Source organism: Cupressus sempervirens, chromosome 11, assembly GCF_028749045.1.
Source record: "Cupressus sempervirens isolate cs-2001-9-10 chromosome 11, ASM2874904v1, whole genome shotgun sequence".
NCBI lineage: Eukaryota > Viridiplantae > Streptophyta > Pinopsida > Cupressales > Cupressaceae > Cupressus > Cupressus sempervirens.
Window position 1 is genome coordinate 332664776 of NC_143128.1, and position 22772 is coordinate 332687547.

At 38.8% G+C, this 22772-nt stretch overlaps 1 protein-coding gene across 1 annotated transcript in view; it reads right to left on the reverse strand.

Moving 5' to 3' along the window:
- Positions 1 to 17744, reverse strand: part of LOC149529442 (Ribosomal protein L7Ae/L30e/S12e/Gadd45 family protein) — a 30112-nt gene extending 12368 nt beyond the window's left edge. The window contains exons 1-2 of the mRNA XM_089809954.1: positions 17510 to 17744; positions 17362 to 17431 (exon numbers count right to left, since the gene is read on the reverse strand). Coding sequence (XP_089666080.1) covers positions 17362 to 17431; positions 17510 to 17621 — 182 coding nt within the window. The 5' untranslated portion in view covers positions 17622 to 17744. The remainder of the gene's footprint in view (positions 1 to 17361; positions 17432 to 17509) is intronic.
- Positions 17745 to 22772: the final 5028 nt, after the last annotated feature.

The window sequence follows — 22772 nt, forward strand, 5'->3', positions numbered from 1 at the left end:
TCTCGATACACTTCGGTAAGAACAATTTACAACACTCAAATGATGGAAGATACATAAAATGGATGTCAAGGCTGCATCCCTAAATGGGGTCACTAATGAAGAAGTATATATTGAACAACCTAAAGGTTTTGTTATAAAAGATAAGAATCTGTGTGTAAACTCATGAAAGCTCTTTATGGCCTCAAACATGCATCTCAAGCTTGGTATGAAAGGATAGATAGCTACCTCACAAAATTAGGATACTCAAAGAACGAAGCTAATCCTAACATATTTTTCAAAATCTCTAATGATGATGATATGTTAATACTTGTTTTATATGTTGATGATCTATTGATAACAAGAAATGATCACCAAATTGAAAGATGCAAACAAGATCTTGTAGCTGAATTTGAAATGAAGGATCTAGGCCTACTACACTATTTTTTGGGTCTAGAAGTATGTCAAAAGAAAGATCATATCTTTCTAAATCAAGGAAAATACACTCAGGACATCTTGACTAGATTTGGAATGATGGACAGCAAAACCCTTGCAACTCCAACGGAAACTATTCTACACAAACTAAAGGAGGAAGTCATTGTTCAAAATTTACTGATCCTACTCTCTATAGACGAATCATTGGATGACTCATGTATTTGGTAAATACTAGGCCTGATATTTGCTATGCCACAAATGTCTTAAGTCACTTAATGTGTGAACCAAAGAAGATTCATTTAACGGCTGCAAAGCATATCTTGAGATACCTACGTGGCACTATTGGTCTTGGATTAAAGTACAAAAATGTTGAAATCAAACTTGAAGGTTATACTAATTCTGATTGGGCTAGTTGTTCCATAAACCACAAGAGTACAACAGGATGTTGTTTCAGTCTTAGGTCAGCAATGATATCATGGTTCAGTAGAAAACAACCTACAGTTGCTTTGAGCTCCACTGGAGCTGAATATATGGCAGCCTCCATGGGAGCTCGCGAAGTAGTGTGGTTGAGAAAGCTATTATTTGGATTATTTGGAAAGAAATTAGATTCCACAATGATTCATTGTGATTCATATGTGTTTAAGGTCACTATTGTAAGGTGACAATCTTATCAATAGTTGACTGACCTTCTAACACCACGAGTGTTGAAGGAAAGTGTTATCATTGTTCTTCAAGTCGGATTTTGGTGGACACATTGATAACCATCATGGTTCTTCGGGCTGGATTTTGCCGAATACCATAATTGATTAGCCACAGTTGAGTGGTATTTAAACTTGTGTATATATATTTGTTTCAAAACCCTCATTGCTAAAGAGGAAGTGTTAAGAATGTTAGCTCTTAGTGTATTGAAACATCTATTGTTTAATCTTAGTAGTTGACAAATATATATATATATATACAAAATTGTCACGCTTACATTGCAGATTACTGGTTATGTGAGAATCTTGATTCGTCATTCTTGCATATGATACAAAGTATCAATCTTCTATATTGAAGATATGAATTACGTCTGAGATAATTTACTCCACCACCGATAAGCATCGTGTGTCATTACGACTACACACCAATTGTTAATCGGATGTTATTATGCTTCATACCAATTGATAATATCGGGTGTCTTCATTATTATATACACCACTTGGTTATCGGTTATCAGACTTGTTTTATCATCACGGATTAGTATCAGGTGAGTTGTGATTATTCTGAAAAGGTGCAATTATATATATGTTGAGGCATGACCACGTAGGGTCATGCCCCCACATGGTTATGTTTCAACATATATATACTAGTTCTATTTTCTATCTGCAAATCATATCAAAAACATTGGTATATCGATCTCAGGTTATATCAGAATACTACTTCAATATATATTCAATATATATTGAATTTACAGAAATCTTTAAGCACACAAAATCTCAAAGATCTTCAGAATTATATAATCTCAAGACTGAAAATATAATTACTTTAGTCTCCACCAATAAAGATCTATTAAACTTTACACTGCAAAGGTTTTCACTCACAAATATCCTACAAAATCTTATGCACTTTGTATATATAAGAGTGTATCAATGATACCTCAACCAATGCACAATTGTTTCCAACTAAAAAATAAATCCATCATTCACATAATCCAAATAGAAATTATTGTCCTTATAGTGGACTTTTTACAAGTCCCATAAGCTACTCTAAAGTCTGAATCTCCTCCAAGAGCGCCCTAAAGATGCTCAAAACCAAACATTCATCAGTCATAGATATTAACAAAACCCTCATTCAAATAAGAGCATCAAAACAATATTTGTATCTTGCCTTGAGCTTGATCACAAACATGAAAGTCCACAAGTCATTTGGCATGACAAGCAAACTATTCTTATATTCTCAAGCATTTTATCGCTTGATAGTTTATCTAGAACAAACTCAGTTGCTGTTAAAAACCTTCAATAAAATTCAATCATGTCTTATGAAGAATAGCATATAGCACCTACAAGGAGTGCAATTCTTCCTACTCTTAGACTCCTTGAGCTTTTTTCTATGATATGCTACGGTATGCTCTTACCAAATAGGCACAATGAAATATCCCTAGCAGACCGATTCACCGATCTGCTGTAATTTTATTTAAATAAATAGAATTCTCCTGCAATTTTTTAAGTGTTCTTACAGAGTAGACAGAAGTGCAGAAATTTGGTGTTTGATTTTTGATATTTTCTCTTCAAAATAGATGTGTTACAATATCTACTAGTAGCAGCAATATTTAAACAGCATAATAATAATCCAAAACCACAGCTCTTGAAAGCTGGGATTACCCAAACGAACCCAATAATGATTGTTACAAAAATAAAAGCAACCCAATACCTTAGCTACAGTAAACACCAGATATGGATAGGCAGCCAGCTACAGGTCTGCAGCAAATCTGTTCTTATTCCAACACCCAGGTGCGCAGAAAAGGCAGCCCAATGCTGAAGATCAGATCTGAGATGGCGGCTGCTGCTAAAGATCAGATAAGAAGGGTTGCCATTGCTGAAACTGCTTGCTTTCTGCCTGAAAATAGTACTGAAGACCTGCTGAATCACAACTGCTTGAGGGTTACGTCCCAAACAGTTTACTCTCTCAACCTAGGGTTGGCGTCCTAGTTGGAGGAATGCTCTACCAAAGCCAAGCGCCCAAAATGATGGATGAATAATGTAAAAAGATAATCTTTCCTTCCTTTGCTTCTCCTTATAACTCCCTACTAGGCATTTGAACCCTAAAAATGACCTAATATGACTTAAGTGGAAACTTTGGGTTATAATATTTATTTCCATTATTGGCGTCCAACATAGAGGAAAAAACATTATTTCAATCATGGTAAAAGTATCAAGTATCACCGAAGCTCCTGTAGCTGAAAATCAAATAGTAGAGGTCTGGCACTTTCCAACGAGCTATCACACCCCAACACAACTGACCAACTAGAGCCAAAAATCTCCTTATTTCAACCTAATGGCTAATAAATTAGCCTTATTTAAATATTTAATTACTAACTTAGGGAAATATTTAAATATATTTAAATATTTCCCCAAGAGCCAACTAATAGCCAGATCACCATCAAAAGGTGAAACTGAACTTGCCACCCCCTGTGATTGATGCGAGATATCATGAAATAATCGACAATCTCATCCCTCGAATCTAAGGATAACCCTTAAAGGTAGGAAGACCTCCAAATCTCCCGAAATTGAAACCAAGGGACGGTCTCCTATAACCTCAATGATGGATGATACCTCCACCTCCTAGAAAGTAGGGGTCTCCTCCTATAATTAAGGAACTCCTCTAAATCGTGCCCTCACTATGAGAAACTTCAAATCCGAACACTCTAACGCTGCGTGAGCCTCTAAACATTCTTGTCAACCTACAAGACTCCCTGATAGGCTAACTCACATATCACTGCTAGAAGGAGCTAAAGAGGGGACATGACAGTCCTCCCCTCTCGGAGGTGCTTGCCCACAAGCAACTGCAAACCTGGATGCTGTAAAATGGACTAACTTTCCCATGTGGTATCCTCAATAGGGAGGCCTTTCCAAAGAATCAAGTACTCTCGGATCACCCTTCTCTTCAGTTGGTATTCCTTTTCCTACAAGATTTGATCAAGAATCAGAATTAGTTTTCCTTCCTCATCCAACAAAGGTAGATCAAGGGATGCTACAACCTGCTACCCTAGGGCCTTTTTCAGGCGAGATACATGGAATACATTATGAGCTCTGCTATCTGAAGATAATTCAAGCTCATATGTGACCTCCCCAACACGCCTGAGGATCCTGTAGGGTCCATAGAAACGCGGCTTGAGCTTTTCAACTCCACCTCTTTTAAGGGTGCCTTGTCGGTAGGGCTGCAATCGTAGAAAGACCAAATCATCCACCTCGAACACCCTCTCCACTCGGTGCCAATCAGCATAGATCTTCTGCTGATTCTGTGACTGTTGCAAGTTCTCCCTAAGGGATTTCATAATGTTTTGGTTCTATTGAACCCAATCCTGTGCTAGAGGAACTCTGCTATCCTCAATGGCCAAGTCTACAAATGATAAGGCATCATAACCATAGAGGGCTCTGAATGGTGTCATAGAAATAGACATATGATGGGTAATATTGTAACAATACTCGCCCAAGTGTAACCAACGCAACCATGCTCTCTGTTTTCCTGAGACATAGTTGCGTAAATATCCCTCCACCCATTTGTTTACAATCTCAGTCTGTCCGTCTGTTTGTGGATGGTAGCTGGTACTAGGTGTCAACTCAGTACCAGTAAGCCTGAAAATTTCTTGCCATAATGAACTCATGAACCTACTATCTCTATCGCTCACTATGGTCTTGGGAAGGCCATGGAATCTAAACACCTCTCTAAAGAACAACTCTACTATCTGAGATGCGGTGAAGTCAACTGTGATAGGAAAGAAATGGGCGTATTTGGTCAATCTGTCAACTACCACATATATACAATCCTTCCCCTATACTCGAGGAAGACCTATAATGAAGTCCATGGAGATCCCTGTCCACTTCTTCCAATATGGGTAATGGCTACAATAATCCAGCAAGGAAGGTATGTTCGAACTTATTCTGCTAACATGTCAAACATTCTCGAACATGATGTAAAACGTCATCCTTGAGTCCTTTCCAAGAGAATCTCTCTCGTAATGCCCTGTAAGTCTTACTGTACCCTGGATGCCCTAGGGGTGTCATGGCAACCCTGCAAAATTCGCTCCTTCAATTGAGAACCCGAAATAAGGAACACTCTGCCCTTGTAATAGATGATCTCATCTACTACACTATACCTATCATCTGAAATCAGCCCATCCATGATTTCACAAGCCTGCTGATCTTTGGAGTACTCAACTAAAAGTTGAGCCTTCCAATTTGCTGAAATCTCGCTCAATGAACATATGGCAGCGATAGGTGGTTTTTTGAAAAGTGCATCAGCAACTGCATTATTCTTCCCCTTAATGAACTCTATGTCAAAGTCATAGGCTTGGACTTTGCTTACTCATTTTTGCTATCTATCATTGAGTTTTGTTTGATCAAGGAAGTATTTCAGACTGTTGTGGTCTGTCCTCACCACAAATTTGCTGCCAACAATGTACTGTCTGAACTTGGCTAATGCATGCATGATAGCCAACATTTCCTTGTCATATGTATAGTCTCTCATTATCCCTCAGTTCCTACTCTCATAGGCAATGGGATGTTTATTCTGCATCAATACTGCTCCTATGCCCACACCTGAGGCATCACATTCCAACACAAAAGGCTATGAGAAATCAAGAAGTGCTAATACTAGACAGGTACTCATAACCTCCTTGAGTCTATCAAAGACTCCCTATGCCTCCTCTGTCCATCTGAAAGCTCCTTTCTTTGTGAGATCGGTCAATGGCACTGCTAACTGAGAAAATCCCCTCACAAATCACCTATAATAAGCACACAGACCAAGAAACCCACGTAACTCAGTAATGCTCTTGGGGGTAGGGCCAATCACGAATAGCCTGAATCCTTTCCTCATGTACTTTAACTCCGTCAGCACTGATCACATGGCCCAAGTACAAAACCTCTCTAAGTCCAAATTCACATTTGGACAACTTAGCAAATAGAGACTGGTTCTCCATGATGCTAAGTACCTCCTCAACATGCCTGATGTGGTCATTCCAAGTCTGGCTGTAAATCAAGATATCGTCAAAGAACACTAGAACCAATGCCCTCAACTGCTTGTTGAAGATGTTGGTGCATTGGTAAAGCCAAAAGGCATCACCAAGAACTCGTAATGTCCATAATGGCAGTGGAAAGCCGTCTTGTGTACATCCTCTGATCATACACGGATCTAATGATAACTGAACGAAAATCAATCTTAGAGAAGTAGATAGTTCCATGAAGCTCATCTAGCAACTCATCAATGCGTGGAATAGGGTATCTGTTTTTTATTGTCTTTTTGTTCAGTGCCCTGTAATCTATACACATCCGCAAGGTCCCATCCTTCTTCTTGACAAATACCACAGAAGAAGCAAAGGGGCTAGAGTTGGGGCGTATGAAGCCCATGTCCAACAACTCATGAATGGTCTTCTCAATCTCATCCTTGTATGCCCTAGGGTGACGATATGGAGTGGTGATCATTGCTTTAGCTCCATCCTCCATTTCTATCCCGTGCTCAAACCCTCTATCTGGAGGTACACCAGAAGGTATGTCACCAAAAACTCTCCCATGTCAGTCCATTATTGACTAAATATCAACATGAAATGTTCTGCCATCCTGAGGAGTAGGTATTTTGGACTTCACAAAACAACATGTAGCCCAAATCATATCATCATGTCTAATAATAGACTCCATCCTGCGAGAAGTCACCTCCTTAGGTCCACCGTCTAAAGCTGCTCTCAGGATCACCTTCTTCCCCTCAAACAGAAACTCTAACTACATGCACTGGTGATCAATAATATACCTTCTGATTCCCTATAGCCACTGCATACCCAAAATAACATCATAATCTTCCAAAGGTAGAATATGGAAATCATCTGTCAAAGTGAAATCCCCCATCTAAATACTAAGCTGTGAGATTCTCCTAGTGCAGCCCAAAATTGCACCATCTACAACCTTTACTCCAAAACCCTCAAATATCTCAAATTGTAACCCACATTTCTCAACCAATTTCTGATCAATAAAGTTATGTGTAGCTCCTGTATCGACCAAGCTTGTGATTCGTTGGCCCTATAATGTGCCTTTCAGTCGAAAGGCGTGGAATCTGGGATAACCAAATAAGGTAGCCATAGTCACTTCTCTGGCATGTCCAATTCCAACTGAGATTGCTCCTGATGAGTCTCCTCGTGACTGTCCTCAGTGTCAGTGTCAGGTATCTCCTCATCAACAAACTCATATGTCACTTCAATCAAATGAACCTTGCCCTTACCCATACAACGATGCCCAAGCTCTCAAGATTCTTTGCATGAAATGCAAAGCTTTTTCCTCCTCAAATCATTCCGTGTCTCTAGGTCCATCCTAGGGGGTCTAGATGATTGTCCCTCCCTATTCTGTGAGGTGTTGGCCTTCTGTAGAGGTTTTGCGTCCCTGAATGATCTCTTATCAGACTGATAAGTAGGAATACCGTCCAGTCTTAGTGTTACATCAATGGCATCCTTAAGGGTGGCTGGTTGGAATGCTCGAACCAATCCCTTAAGTCTGTCCTGCAACCCCTCAATGAATAACATCACACTCCGCTTCTGGGGCATATCAGGTACCATCACAGCAATGCATTGGAATTCATTAATGTAAGTTTCAGCCTGTCCTGTCTGTCTAAGATGGGTCAATTCTTTGTAGTAGAGCTTTGTGTCTTTTCGGTCAACCAGGTAATAAACCGCTTAGTAAAATCTGTATAAGAGTGAATCAAGTCATGATCCTGGGTGATCAACCCATGATGCCACCAATCATATGCAATCCCATTCAAGTGTAATACAGCGAACTGTATAGCCTCCCTCTCTGGCATGGGACGTAAAGATAAGTAAATATCCAATTTGTGCACCCAAGCTCGTGCACTAGTACTACCCGTACCATCATAAGTGACCAATGAGACTTTCCCAATATCTCTATTGAGATCATTATTTTGCTGTGGTCTAAAACCCCTGTCAACTCTGAACCTAGTAGTATCCTTGCGATAAGAACAATACTGGGGAAGAGGAAAAACATCATGGAACTCAAGAGGTAAGGCCCTCCATTCAGCTGCAGCTTCCATAACATATTCCTGAAATTCCACCTCCGATGGATCTGCCTGTGCTCTACGCTCTCTTGGTAAGAATTGTGGAAGCAAGGGTCTGTCTCCAGTAGGTGTATGGGGGTGTTCACGCCTATGGGAATGAAGGGAGCTCCTTACAGAAGCATGAGATCTGTGGCTATGCTGACTCCCTGCTACTGACACAGATCTACTGCGTCCCTGTCTACCCCTGTGCCTATCCAACTCCATTCTTTCCAAGTTATCCTGTAATCTCTCGAGGGCTTGGACTATCAAGGGCTGTGTTGTGATGAGTGTTTGCGTCATTGCTCTTTCCTGTTCTTCTACTTGGTTCTGCCTGGCATTTCTCTGTTCATCAGCCATAGTGTTTCAATCCTAGATTGCAATCAACCCATAGGCTGGCAAGATCAGGCTCTGATACCACTAAAATATCCCTAGCAAACCGATTCACCGATCTGCTGTAACTTTATTTAAATAAATAGAATTCTCCTGCAATTTTTTAAGTGTTCTTACAGAGTAGACAGAAGTGCAGAAATTTGGTGTTTGATTTTTGATAGTTTCTCTTCAAAATAGATGTGTTGCAGTATCTACTAGTAACAACAATATTTAAACAGCATAGAAATAATCTAAAATCACAGCACTTGAAAGCTGGGAATACCCCAACAAACCCAATAATGATTGTTACAGAAATAAAAGCAACCCAGTACCTTAGCTACAGTCAACGCCAAATATGGATAGGCAGCCAACTACAGGTCTGCAGCAGATCTGTTCTTATTCCAACAGTCAGGTGTGCAAAAAAGGCGGCCCAATGCTGAAGATCAGATCTGAGATGGTGGCTGCTGCTGAAGATCAGATAAGAAGGGTTGCCATTGCTGAAACTGCTTGCTTTCTGCCTGAAAATAGTACTGAAGACCTGCTGAATCACAGCTGCTTGAAGGTTACGTCCCAAACAGTTTATTCTCTCAACCTAGGGTTGGCATCCTAGTTGGAGGAATGCTCTACCAAAGCCAAGTGCCCAAAATGATAGATGAATGATGTAAAAGGATAATCCTTCCTTCCTTTGCTTCTACTTATAACTCCCTACCAGGCATTCGAACCCTAAAAATGACCTAATATGACTTAAGTGGAAACTTTGGGTTATAATGTTTATTTCTATTATTGGCGCCCAACATAGAGGAAAAAACATTATTTCAATCATGGTAAAAGCATCAAGTGTCACCAAAGCTCTTGTAGCTGAAAATCAAATAGTAGAGGTCTGGCACTTTCCAACGGGCTATCACACCCCAACACAACTGACCAACTGGAGCCAAAAGTCTCCTTATTTCAACCTAGTGGCTAATTAATTAGCCTTATTTAAATATTTAATTACTAACTTAGGGAAATATTTAAATTTTAAATATTTCCCCAAGAGCCAACTAATAGCCAGATCACCATCAGAAGGTGAAACTAAACTTGCCACCCCCTGTAATTGATGTCGAATATCATGAAATAATCGACAATCTCATCCCTCAAATCTAGGGATAACCCTAAAAAGTAGGAAGACCTCTGAATCTCCCGAAATTGAAACCAGGGGACGGTCTCCTATAACCTCAATGATGGATGATACCTCCACCTCCTAGAAAGTAGGGGTCTCCTCCTATATGAACTCCTCTGAATCATGCCCTCACTGTCAGAAACTTCAAATCCGAACATTGTAACCCTGGGTGAGCCTCTAAACATTCTTGCCAGCCTAGGAGACTCCCTGATAGGCTAACTCGCATATCACTGCCAGAAGGAGCTAACGAGGGGACATGACACACAGCTCTAACACTTCAAACATCACAATTAACTACAAAATACTAGATAAATCTGCATGCAATAGAGCTGTATTTTTTCCACACAACCTCTAAAAATCTGGAAACTTCTTCCATGACTAGTCCAAACAAAGCCCCCACATTAAAGTGTCTAATACCTCTGAATAAAACTTTGATGAAAATTTACAATGCCATTTTGTCATGCCCCACTCTGAAGGAACACCATTATCTTAGAAAGAATGATCAGAAAACACTATTAATAACAACAGCTGGGTGATGACAAACAAGCGGCTTGACGAACAACAATCAAAATATAAAAATACAGCGGTTTTAATTTTAGAAAGCGCTAATTATTTAGTTAAACACAGCAATTCATCAAAAAAGTAACAATTACAAGAAACCATTTGGAATTTAACTAACATTTATTGAGCGACACCAATGCAAATACTTAACCTTCATAAAACTTGAGAAGAATGACAAGGTATTAAGCCATGTTGGATGAAGACAGGCAGACCATGTGAGGACTGAGAATAAGCACGAGATCAAGCATGAGATATGTGGTCAGATCAAATAAACGTCAGTTTACATATTGTTCCAAGAATCGGTGTGATGAATACTGCATTCTGACCAGCTGATTGATTATCTGGTCTTTCATTTAATAGAAAGTGGAATATCACACATTGCTACTGATATATATTATCTGATTTCTCATTTAATAAAAAGTAGAATATTACATGTTGCCAATGACATATATACATACATATATATATATATGGTCTTTCATTTAATAGAAAGCAGAATATTACAAATTGCTATATATATATATAGCAATTTGGATGTGGATTCCGGAGCGGCTGTGGGATGAGGAATTTTTTTGTGGGGGGTGAATTTGGATGCATGTGTGTGTGTGTGTATGACAGTTATACTATGTAATATGTATATCAATATGCAAAGAAATGAGATAAGTAATTTCAGTGTTGTATTCTCAAGATCAAAAGATAATCTACATTGTTTGTTCACAAATAGGCATCTACACTGTAGAATATATGCATTCGACATCATTTTCAAGGTAAATTTAAACATCAATTATGTCCAGGATGTGAACAAAATCTAGGCATTTATTGCACTTCAACTTTGTCAGGAAAATATTAATCAGATAATCCAAACATCAGATAATTATTATATGAAAAATCTCAGACAGATCAGGCAAGCAATTGATATCAAGTGAACAGCAGCAGCCATCTACACAACATAAGTAATCAGTTGATTATCTAATCTTATAAATAATATGACAGTAGACTACTGTCAGGTTTGGAAGGAAGCTAGTGACATTTCCTTTAAATGCAGCATATTGTCTTCACAAATTAGGTATCTACAATCCTACCGCTGAGGTTTGGATTCCTCTGATATAAACCTTGATACGATTTAAACATTTCAGCACATTTAACTCAGTTTGAATTGCAAATGCAATGGAAGTGAATGACATACTAGAGTAAACAGCACGGATATCATCAAGAAGAGTGCTATGTTGAAACAATGCCTTAAAAGAACACTCAAGGCATCTTCATCTAATGAGACGAGAGCTCTTTTGTACAATTAAAAGGAAGTAGATATCCTCATGCTGCTTCTAGGACAAAACTGAAATACTTCTAATCAAGATAATCAGAATGAACAAGACTACCTCTAGAAGATGTGTTCAGTAATACTGTTGAAGAGTGTAGGGCAAGAATGAAGGACTTTAGTTATATCAGAGGATAAGAATGAAGAATTTCAGTTGAAGATGCCTGTGGATGCTGCTGGGTGCCCTGTTGGTGCCACTCAAAGGCACCCAGATGCTTCTAGATGCCTAACCACAGGGCACCCATCCGCCTCCGGCAACCATCCATAGCAACTTCCACCTCCAGCCTCCAGGAGGCTGCATCAGTATGTAAGATATATATCAGTAGCAATGTGTAATATTCTACTTTCTATTAAATGAAAGACCAGATAATCAATCGTCTAGGTCAGAATGCACTAAGCATGCCATGATATTCAATAAACTCTTATGCTGCAATCTGATATGTGATTGTTCAATATGGGCCATAATCAAGTTTAATTCATCCAGTCCAAGTTCTGTGGCTGTGACCAGTCAAGATGATGTTATTACGGTTCTAGCAGGTTGTGGAATTGAAGGATTGGACTCAACTGAAGATTGATCAGATCTGTACAATGTTGATTTCTGTGGGAAATCAACCAAGAAACTGTGGCTTTTCATCTTCCAATTCCAATTCATCCTTCAATTCCAGTTCATCTATGGGTAAACTGAAACAAAGTTAAATACTCCATCAAGATGTATAAACCAGAAAATAAAATGGTTGATCAATATAGCTCCTCCTTGCATAGAATTTATTAGATAGACGCTGCAAATTTCCTCCATGTCCCTTGAAAAAGATTTGAGAGGAATACATGAAATCAACTTCATTACAAGAAATCTTCTTACTTTTTAGTTTCACTTTATTTCACACTCTATTATAATCACATTTTATAATAGCACCTAAGTCCCCCACCCCCCCCCCCCCCCCCAACCTTTATGACACTCTGATCCTTTTTACTAATTATTATACTCCAGGAACATCCTAATGCGAAATTCCCAAGACCCACAAGAAATAAACGATGAGTGATTACAAGAAATAAATGATGGGTGATTGAGTTACTTCACTTGGGAAAGGCTACATTACATGTCTTTAGAGACAACTTGATATGTATCAACTGCAATTCAATTCACTCTAAAGAATACAAGTTTTGACATTCAACCTCCATTCCACAATGTTTTGGTGATGAAGGACATGTTTCCCAAACATTTCCTAGAAGGTCCAAATAGGGGACAGCAGTGTCTCTGTGTGTGTGTGTGTGTGTGTGTGAAATTTTCAAAATATATTACTATATTTTGTGGTTTTTGTGTTAATATATTATAGAACTTTTAATGACATTAATGGTGAAATCAGAAAATATCTTATCAAACACAAGAAAATAAGTCCAACACTTTGATGCATGCATGAATTAGAGATTCACCTTAGTGCTAGCTTAGAACCATTTATTTAATGCCAAAGCCACTTGGATTTCTTTCTACTTAAGAACTTAGAAAAACATTGACTTGTGTTGGTCTTTAAAATGTTCCACAGCATTTTGAAGACAAGAATGGAGGGCCAGCAGGTGACATGTTTCCAAGTTGTTTCCTAGAGGACCAAAAAAAGGGAACATTCAACATTTCCAAAATCAAGTGAATGAGCTGAATCTGAGTTACAAAGATGATAAGGTTAATGTTCTATCTTCATATATTTACTCTTTTCTAGCTCCTGGTCTAGCACAACTCTCATTATCAAGTTGAGACTAAGGGATATGTCTCATTAGAACCCTTGAAAAGCAATTCTTTTAAATTCAATTCCATGTGGTGACTATGATACTCAGAGATTGATGCCCAACTCTCATGGTGATCATCTAAGCATCCATATCTTACATCCTCAATGGTATCAACAGATCACAAATTTTAGTCTTGTTGGTATGCAAGTCTTCGCCTTGAGTTGCACATTGATTGTGATATTACAAGCCATTGGCATGGAGCTTTTCTATGAATGTTCTCAATCTCTCTTGAGCAGAGATAAACATTATTGTATTAAGATTTACATTGCCAGCCCCCAACCCACTTGGAATACACTTAGGAGAGTCGCATTCTTCAAAACACCAACACTACTTAGATTCATAACTTCAATTCAAAGACATACTCATTTTTCCTTTGAACATACCAAATTCCAACTACCTTGCAGCCCATGGTCCCTCTTGTGCAACTCAAAGTTTGCTCCCATTAGCATTGGATTGAGACAAATACATATTATTCCTTAAGAGAGTTGAATCTTTCAACTATAGTCCCAAGAACTAGAGACCAAGGAATATTTATATTCAAATTCTCCACTGCAAGATCGTAACACATTCTTTGCTTCTTCAATAACAGATTTGTTCCTTTCCAAGACCTCAAGGCATATGAGAGATTTTTGACAATCATCAATGATTTTCTAAAGGCACAATCACTTAAGTGGGTCTTACTAGATTGACCACTTCATATTTCCAACCTTCCCACTTCAATAGGAAGAGTCCCCCTAGCCAATTTCTAATTCTTACAATAGTATACCAAGCATCACAAACTAGTGACTTTGTGGCCTTATGCCCATCAACTTTTTACAGCCTTATATGTCAAGAGAGTCATATCAAAACTTCAAGGATCACCGATTAAACATGGCTTTCCCTTTATACAATGATTTTTATATGTTTTTTCTAATTTCTTGACATGTGCCGTGCACTCCCTTGTCCTCTAAATACTATACCTCTTTCAATTTCATGTACCAATTCTAACATTACATTTAAACAAAGATCAACCTATTCCACTCATTGATAATATTTGTCTCTTGGATGGTTGTGAAATTTGGGTCCCATTACTTTGGGTTGTGGATCGAAATTAGATAGGGAGAGAGATGATTGTGATGCTATCTAAATATGTTTATGATAAGAGAATAATCCCGCAAGCCATTATCTTTGCAAAACCTAGCATAGCTCCTCCCATTAATTTGATGACTTTCCATGTAGTGACTCTAATAGATAAGAGTCAGTAAAGACAAATAAGCAACTCCCAGCTCGACATCTCAAATATCATTGTCTTGTTCTTAGATCCTCTATGGTGTTGGCAAATCACAAGTTTAGTCTTCTTGGTATGCTAGAGTCTCCACCTCACTGTGTCCATATTGCAAGTCATTCTCATACAACTTTTCTACAAATGCTCTTGATGTATCCTAGGTAGATAAACGTAAGTATTTGCATTGAGATTTATAGAGCCTACCTCTAATCCACATGGATTGTGAGTAATTATCTTCAAAACACCAATGATACTGAAATTGATATCTCTAATTCAACAATTCCAACTCCCTTGCAACCCCTAAGCTCCCTCTGACCCAACTCAAAGTTTGCTCCCACCAACTTTGGATTGATAAAAATCACCAATTCTTTAAGATAGTTGTATTTTCTAGATATACTTATTAGAACTAGAGAACAAGGAATACATTATATTCAAAATCTCTCCCCATTACAAGATCATAACGTATTTTTTCCTCTCCATATGGCACACTTGTTGCTTTCCAAATCCTCATGGATTATTAGAGATTTTTGGCATCCATCAATAACTTTCCAAAGGCATGTTCACCAAAGTGGTAGATTGATTACATCATATTTCCAACCTTGTCACTTCAATAGAAAGATGCCCACAACAAACCTACTAATTTATAGAATACAACACCAAGTATCACAAATTTGCAACTTGTGTCCTTGTGCACATTACAATTTTTACAACCTTAAATGTCAAAAGAGTTATCCCAAAAATTCAAAGATCACCTATTGTATAATTATCCCTCCTAGCATTGTTCGATATTTTTGAATTTATCCCGACATGTAGCACTCCCCTTGTCCTCTATGTTGCACCTCTTTCCATTCCATGTACCAATTCAAATCTCCCATAGGCTTCAACACATAAATTGAAGTAAATAGGTGATCCTATTCTTTACAAATACAAGGTTGTTCTTGAAGCCATTTTTAGAAATCAAACTTGGCATAGGTTTACAACCCAAAATTTTGAATCAAACTCAAAAGGTGGCAAAAACCCAACAAAACTAAACCAAAAAAACATAATTAAATGAAAAAACTAATGCTTGTAGAGAACACATAAGCCTACTCCAATCAAAAAAATCATAATTTAGATATTAAATGTCAAGGCAATAAATGAGATAGTTTACAAGGGCTTAAAATTGGGAACAATGTTAGGGCAGTGAAACAAGCAAGATTTTGGGGGAAACACCCCTTGTAAGGGTCTAGGAGTGATTCCCTCATCAAGTTTGAGAGTTATACCCCCCGCGAGGATCTAGACACAACAGCCCTAATGGGATGATGGCGTGATGCTACTTGCAAGGGCTGGAGGCAACACCATCTTTCATGAACTTATCATTATATTTTCTTTCCTCGAACAGCATGTCACCCCTATCTCTACCCAAATCTTAATTCTTTCAATCCTTTCTCTTGATATGGTTTTGTCACATGGATGTCAAACATCTCTTGTTGAGTGAAATAAGACCATAAAATGTCAAAAAATGAGAGAAAAGAATGAATACCATACAAGTTCTATAATGTCCCATTGCCAAGATAGTAAGCATCAAGAAATCACAAGCCTCAATGTAAAATTCAATTGAATACCAAAAAAATTCATCAAGTACTAGGCCCAACTTGCCACAATCCACAAGTTGCATTTTCTCAATCCAATGCATAGAAAACTTGTGAGTTGCAGCAAGTCAGCAAAGTATTTACCTTGTGTTTGAGTGTACTTTGACGTTGACATATTGATTTCAAACCTATGCAATTCATCAAGTACTAGGCCCAACTTGCCACAATCCACAAGTTGCATTTTCTCAATGCAATGCAATAGAAAACTTGTGAGTTGCAGCAAGTCAGCAAAGTATTTACCTTGTGTTTGAGTGTACTTTGACGTTGACATATTGATTTCAAACCTGTGGAAGGACTAAAATCAAAGCCCCATTGTGAATTCATTTTAATACACTTTGACCAATTTAAGGGAAAAAATATGTATTTCAACAATTAGCATATTTTATAAGAAAATATAATTCTTCCAATGAAGCTTTGGGAAAAGAAGCAACAAACTATGCATGAACTAGAATAGAGTTTGAGTTGAATCAATCAAACCGAAAAGTTACCTTAAATGCAACCAAGTTTGAATGGATTCAGCAAACAGATGAACAGAGCATTCCTTTTATATGTAGCGCTTTCCAAAAGCATGGTCATTACTGAAGGATCCTAAATCCTAACTACAACGCCCAATATTTAAAAGATAGATAATCAAAGATTCTCAAGGCCACAGAAGAAGCATTCGGTTACAAAAAAAACAGGGCAAAAATTTATCAAAGCCTCAAGAGAAGTGTGAGGAAAGAGCAAATATTAAAAGTTTTATCTTTAGAATCATTTCCAAGATGACATTTCTTAGATATATCCACTTGAGGGAAAAGGTAAGGGTTTTTATTTTCTTATATAATCCTTCAATGTGCCTAATATGGTAACCATGATTTCAATCAAGACAAATAATGAAAAGGAAAGAATCAATCCTAGTGAAAAGGCAGAACAAGCTATTAAGAGACTGGTAGATGATGTGCAAGCTAACTAAAGTCTTGACTACAATTATTATTGTTAATAAGTATTTCTCTTTAAAAAGGTGAAAAATGAATAACTACTTTGCAAATGCGCAGACGCAAATTATTTATACAAATGGGATTTTGAAGGAACAGATGATGACCCTTTTTTCCCGCGCTTGATCGCTTTCACCACTTCTTTGACACCACGCAACAAGCACTTCGCTTCCGAAGCTGCAAACAGTTATTCATAAATAACAGAAAAATGCATAGGCAATGCAAGAGAGGGAAAGAAAACAAAAATAGAAATACCTCGGCGAACGAGCTTAAATGTCTTTTTACAGAGCTTCTTCCCCGCAAGAGGACGCGCAATGGGCGCCACCATTACTATCTTCTTCTTCTCCTTCTCTCCGTCGCTCGCCATCTCTTCAGACAAAGCAAAGCTGCCGCGGACTGCTTTACTGAGGCCTTGTCACCTTACTGAATATCCATTAGGGTTACATTTTGTTTACACCAATATTCCTGTCGTGTTGGATGTACCTCGCAAATTTTCGTGGATTATTTTATACTTAATATGGCAAGAGGTGTAATTTTATTTTTATTTTATTTTTTAATAAATAGTCCTTTCCTATTAAAATAATAATAATAAAGTTACATAGTCACGAGAAAAAGGGTTTGGGATACTAGATCACCTCGCAGAAGTTCAAACAATCAGACCCTGAAAACATGGCTACTCATCAAAAAAAAAAATCTAAAGTTCTTAGGCTGGAAAACAAGTTGCTAAACAAAATAGAGCATATGAAAAAAGCCCTCAAGCTGCAAGAACAGTGTTAGTCGAGGAAGAAGGATCTTGAAGATGAAAACCCCACAGTAGGGTTAGTGGGTGGCTAATGAGGAGCCCACCCATCACAACATCAGTAGAAGTGTTATCTTTATCTCCCTTCGGCCTGGGAGGGGAAATCACCAAGTCCAGCTGAGGGAAGGACCACTTCGGATCCCTACTGGAGGAAGGTCATGCAAAATCAAGAGGAATGGGAGGAACCATGAGGGATCAACCAAAACCCTACCTCCAAGGAGGCGAGGCCGAGCGACGGTGACCACCAAAACTGCCACTAGGAGAGCAACGCAGAGAATGCGACCTAGGGATGTGTGAGCGTCGAGCAGAAGAGTTGTGGCTCCTCCAGTGACCACGAGGCGGCATACAATCTCCGAAGATGGTATCAAGTGGCACCCTGGCCACTGTACAAGGAGTATTCCCCCAATGGCAAGAAGCTTTTGGAGGTGGGCCACCTCGAGTTCCACTTTGTCAGTTTGTACTTGAATCTGCATTATTACATTGTTATATATACAAGCTTTAGTGTGCATAGAGACATTTATATCAAGAAAGCTATGAGAAATCAAGACAACATTTTGATCTTTCGAGAGAGTGAACAAAATCTCCATTCTTAAAGCATGTCAAATCTAAAAATATTTAAAGGGGAGCCTAGGCAAATCCCCCAAAACAACCATATACTGAGAAAAGGCTTCTAGGCAGAAAGGCTCAAAGAAGTCATGAATCAAGTGCTAGTATTGTTGGGCACATCTGTTGAGCCTGAAAATATGTAGAAAGCTTACTGGTTGCCTGCAAAAGGGACATCTGGGGTCAGGGACACCCAAATGCCTAAACCGAGGGCTCAAAGGCAACCCCTAAAAGAGGATGCACCAAGCAAAGTGTGCAATCTTCGACTTAGTGATTGCTTTCCCAACAATGGTAAACCTAAGACTCCAAGTCTTTTGAGAGGATTACAAATGCCAGCTTTGGTTGAGCATGTCAACTATAGGCAGGTAGGGAACCAATGATCAATAACCCAATTTGGGTTTGTAGTTGGTCATAGGAGTGGCAAGATACCACTTCTAATCCTTCCACCCAAGTCTAGATGATTAAATACCAAGCTTGTGCATCATATGGGGAGGTGCAACATAAACTAGAAGATCAAATGTCTCGCGATCTAGACAGGAAAGTCATAACTACACCTGCATGTCCTCCCAGGAGCAAAGGTTCATGGTGACTCGAGAAAATAAGTCCTTGGGGGTCCTGACACCATGTTTGAAAAATGCAGAGCACTAGCTCCTTGCCCTTTAGCCAAGGGCACCCCTTGAATGGCAAAGAAGGGAGACCACCACAGATTATGTTGGTTCATGGAGAGCCCATCTCTGAACCCATCTCCAACCCAACAGAGCCAAGAATTGATGGCTTCCCAAGCTTTCCAAATGCTCTTAACCAAAAAGGTACCTTGGATTCACACAACTTCAAAGGTGACCAGAAGGGTTTGAAAGCCAATCCCTTTCTAGGCAAGTCGATTAATTAGGAAGCCTAAAGAAATACAATGTGGCAAAAGAATTTACTAGGGCTCATTGCCAATGAGAGCCCAAATGATCCACTTGGCACGGAAAGCAACACCTTACTTTTGAGTAGAAAGAATCCCTAACCAACCAAAATCTCTAGGCAAATAGCAAAAATCCCAAGCCACCCTATGGAAGCCATAGTGAGGAGTGTATGAAGCCCAAAGAAAATCATGCAACAGGTGCTCAAGCTTGAGATAACGGGCCTTCAAAGGAGCTCAACAAGAGGAAGACTACACATGCGTAGCAACTAGCACCTTAGCGCAAATTTGAAATTCGCCAGCTAAGGAGAGTGGTTGAGTGATCTAGTATTCTCATTTCCTCTCAAGATTGAATTCCAAATCTCTACAAGGGACGCTTGAAAGGTAAAGGGGATGTCAAGAAAGCAAAAAAAATGACCATGTTGCACCCATTTCCATTGGTAGCAAGCGAACCATGATGGGCCAAGCAGGAAGGACTATCAGCAGCAGAGATTCCTGTGCCATTAAATGGTTGAGCCAGAGGCTAAGCAGAAGGTGTCCGGAAATTGCAAGGTGTTGGCAGTATTTTCCTCATCCTCGATAAGGGTGATGAAGGAATCATCCACAAAGTGGTCATTGACTGACTAGTCAGAAGAATTAGGAAGAGCAATGTCATGTGCATGACCCGCCAAAACGATATTGGCAAGCAAGCAGCCAAACCCTTTCGCAACCAGAACATATAGAAAGGGTGCAAGAGGGCACCCTTGGCGAATATATTTGAAGAACCCAAAGGCCTCAAATTGTCCACCATTAATGGTGATGCATGCAAAGGCATCCCCAAAGAGCATTTGCACTGACTATAAGAAAACATGACTAAACCCCAAAGCTTGCAACATGGCTAGAATGAAGGACCATTCAATTCGGTCATAAGCTTTGGCAAAATCAATCTCAAGGAACAAGGCCTATTATTTGGATTGACAAGCCCACTCCATACCCTCCAAGACTAAGATGATGTTATCCAGAATATACCTAGATTTAATAAATCTAGTTTGTTCAGGGCACACAATCTATGCCAAGAGATGTCAAATCTTGAGGGAGAGCACCTTGGTGATGATCTTATAAGAGACATTCAAAAGTGTGATGGGCCTCCAATTGCAGATATCCTCTAGGTCACCAACTTTAGGTATGAATTTGATATTTCCTTTCTTAATTATGCTCCCTAAGGACTATGAAAGTAAAGCTTCAAGATAGACTTTATGCAAATCAAGACCAATGTCTTCCCAAAATAATTTATAAAATTCACATGGGAAGCCATTACATCTAGGGATTTATCATTTGCCATGGAAAAAATCACCTCTTTAAGATCAACAAGCATAAGCTTCTACTCACAAAAGGAATATTGCTTTGGAGCAAGTTTGTTAGGAGTAATAGAAATACAAGACGGTTAGGCTTGTTCTCTCTCAGTAGAAGTACCCTACGCAATGAAAACTTTCTCATAATGGCACACAAAAGCTTAGATAATATCAAGAAGCTCACGCAAACTCTATTTTCCTTCCTTGATTCTCTTTATGCCAACAACAAAATGATGAGCTCAAAGAGCTTGAAAAAATTCTTTGGAAACTTGATAACCAACCTCCAACCAATGGAGATGAGCCTTGATCTAACCTCCCCAAACAACATAGTTATTTGCAACTTGCTTTTGGCGATGGAGGTGGGCAAGTCAGGTTTGCAAATCCATATCAAAGGTATTTATGACAAGGGCTTCAAAGGTCATATGGAGATCTTTAGTAGTGGCCTCACAAGATCTTCAGCGGTACTCAGTCAACTGTCTATTGTAAATGCAAAGAAATCTCGTTGTGTGAGTGATGACATCATTCCATCGTTGAATCCACCCAACATGAGTGTGGGGTTGAGGCTCAATATTCCAAATGCATATGATATGAACAGAGGGTGGGTGCACAAGAAAACTGAGAAGTGTTAAGATAGAATTGTGTTTTGCATGTACAAGGCAAAGTTGTGTGCCAGATGATGGAAAAGAAGATGGGAGAGTGATCTAAAAATATCACATCCATCAAGGGAGTGACAAGTAAATCTCTCTCTTCAGAGAAAGAAAAGAAAGACAGAGTTGTAAGCATAACATGGCCAAGCCTCTTAAAAACCCTATTAGTACCAACTCAAAAGTTGGACAAGTATACCAAACCCCACCAAACTCATAGTGGATAGCATGTAGAACCGAGCTTCTCTTTTGCCAGCTTATCATCGAAAAGGCAAAAGCCCTTCCTTGTCAATAGACAACTCAACAATATTGAAGTCCTCACAAAAGACCTAGGTGGCAGGTGACAGATGATCGCTCATCTAATGCCATAGGTGTGAACGATCCACTGCATCATTGGGAGCATAAATATTAACAATACCAAAGGAATGATTTTGAAAAGACAACAAAATCTAGACAATTATCTACATGGGATCTAAACCATGTGAAATAACTAAAGAAAGTAAACAAGGTGAGAGAAGAATAACTACATCACCTTGACCAGCTTCATGCTAGGAAGAAAACATGGCACTCTCCGGCCAAATTACACCATAGGTTGAGTTGAGAACAAACCCAACAATTTTGACTTCTTGAAGGCAAAGGAGATCCGGGTTACCAAGCCTACATCCAGTATCACAAACATGATTGTTGGTGTAAATAAATATTTATTTTTTACACTTTACTTAAGTTTACTTAGGTTAATGCATCATTTTACTATATTGCATTATTTTATTATTTATTTAGGTGAGACACTTAGGAGTTTGTGCACTTTCATGAGTTATCATGTTGACAACACAGAAGTACACAACTCTAATTCAGCACATGGTGTCTACAACACTGGAGTTTGCATCATTCACTGAGTTGTCATATAGACAACACAATTATTCACACTCTCATTTTAGCACATGTTGTCTACAACATTATTTTGCATGCTATATCTTTATAGGCTTATCCTCTCATCATCGTACTTACTCCTGTGCTTAATGGAGGATAACCCATATCTAGTGGACATGTGCCTGGTTGTATGACTTATCGTGTTGCTGACTTCTATGCATTCTAGAAGCTTTCCAGAGGCCTTTATATATAGGCACTCCTAGTGTAATTTCACATGGCATATTGAATGAATATATCGTCATTCTTATCATACTCTCTTTTTGGTCTACTGTTGTGCTTGTGTTTGAGTTCCTTGGTCTTGGGTGAA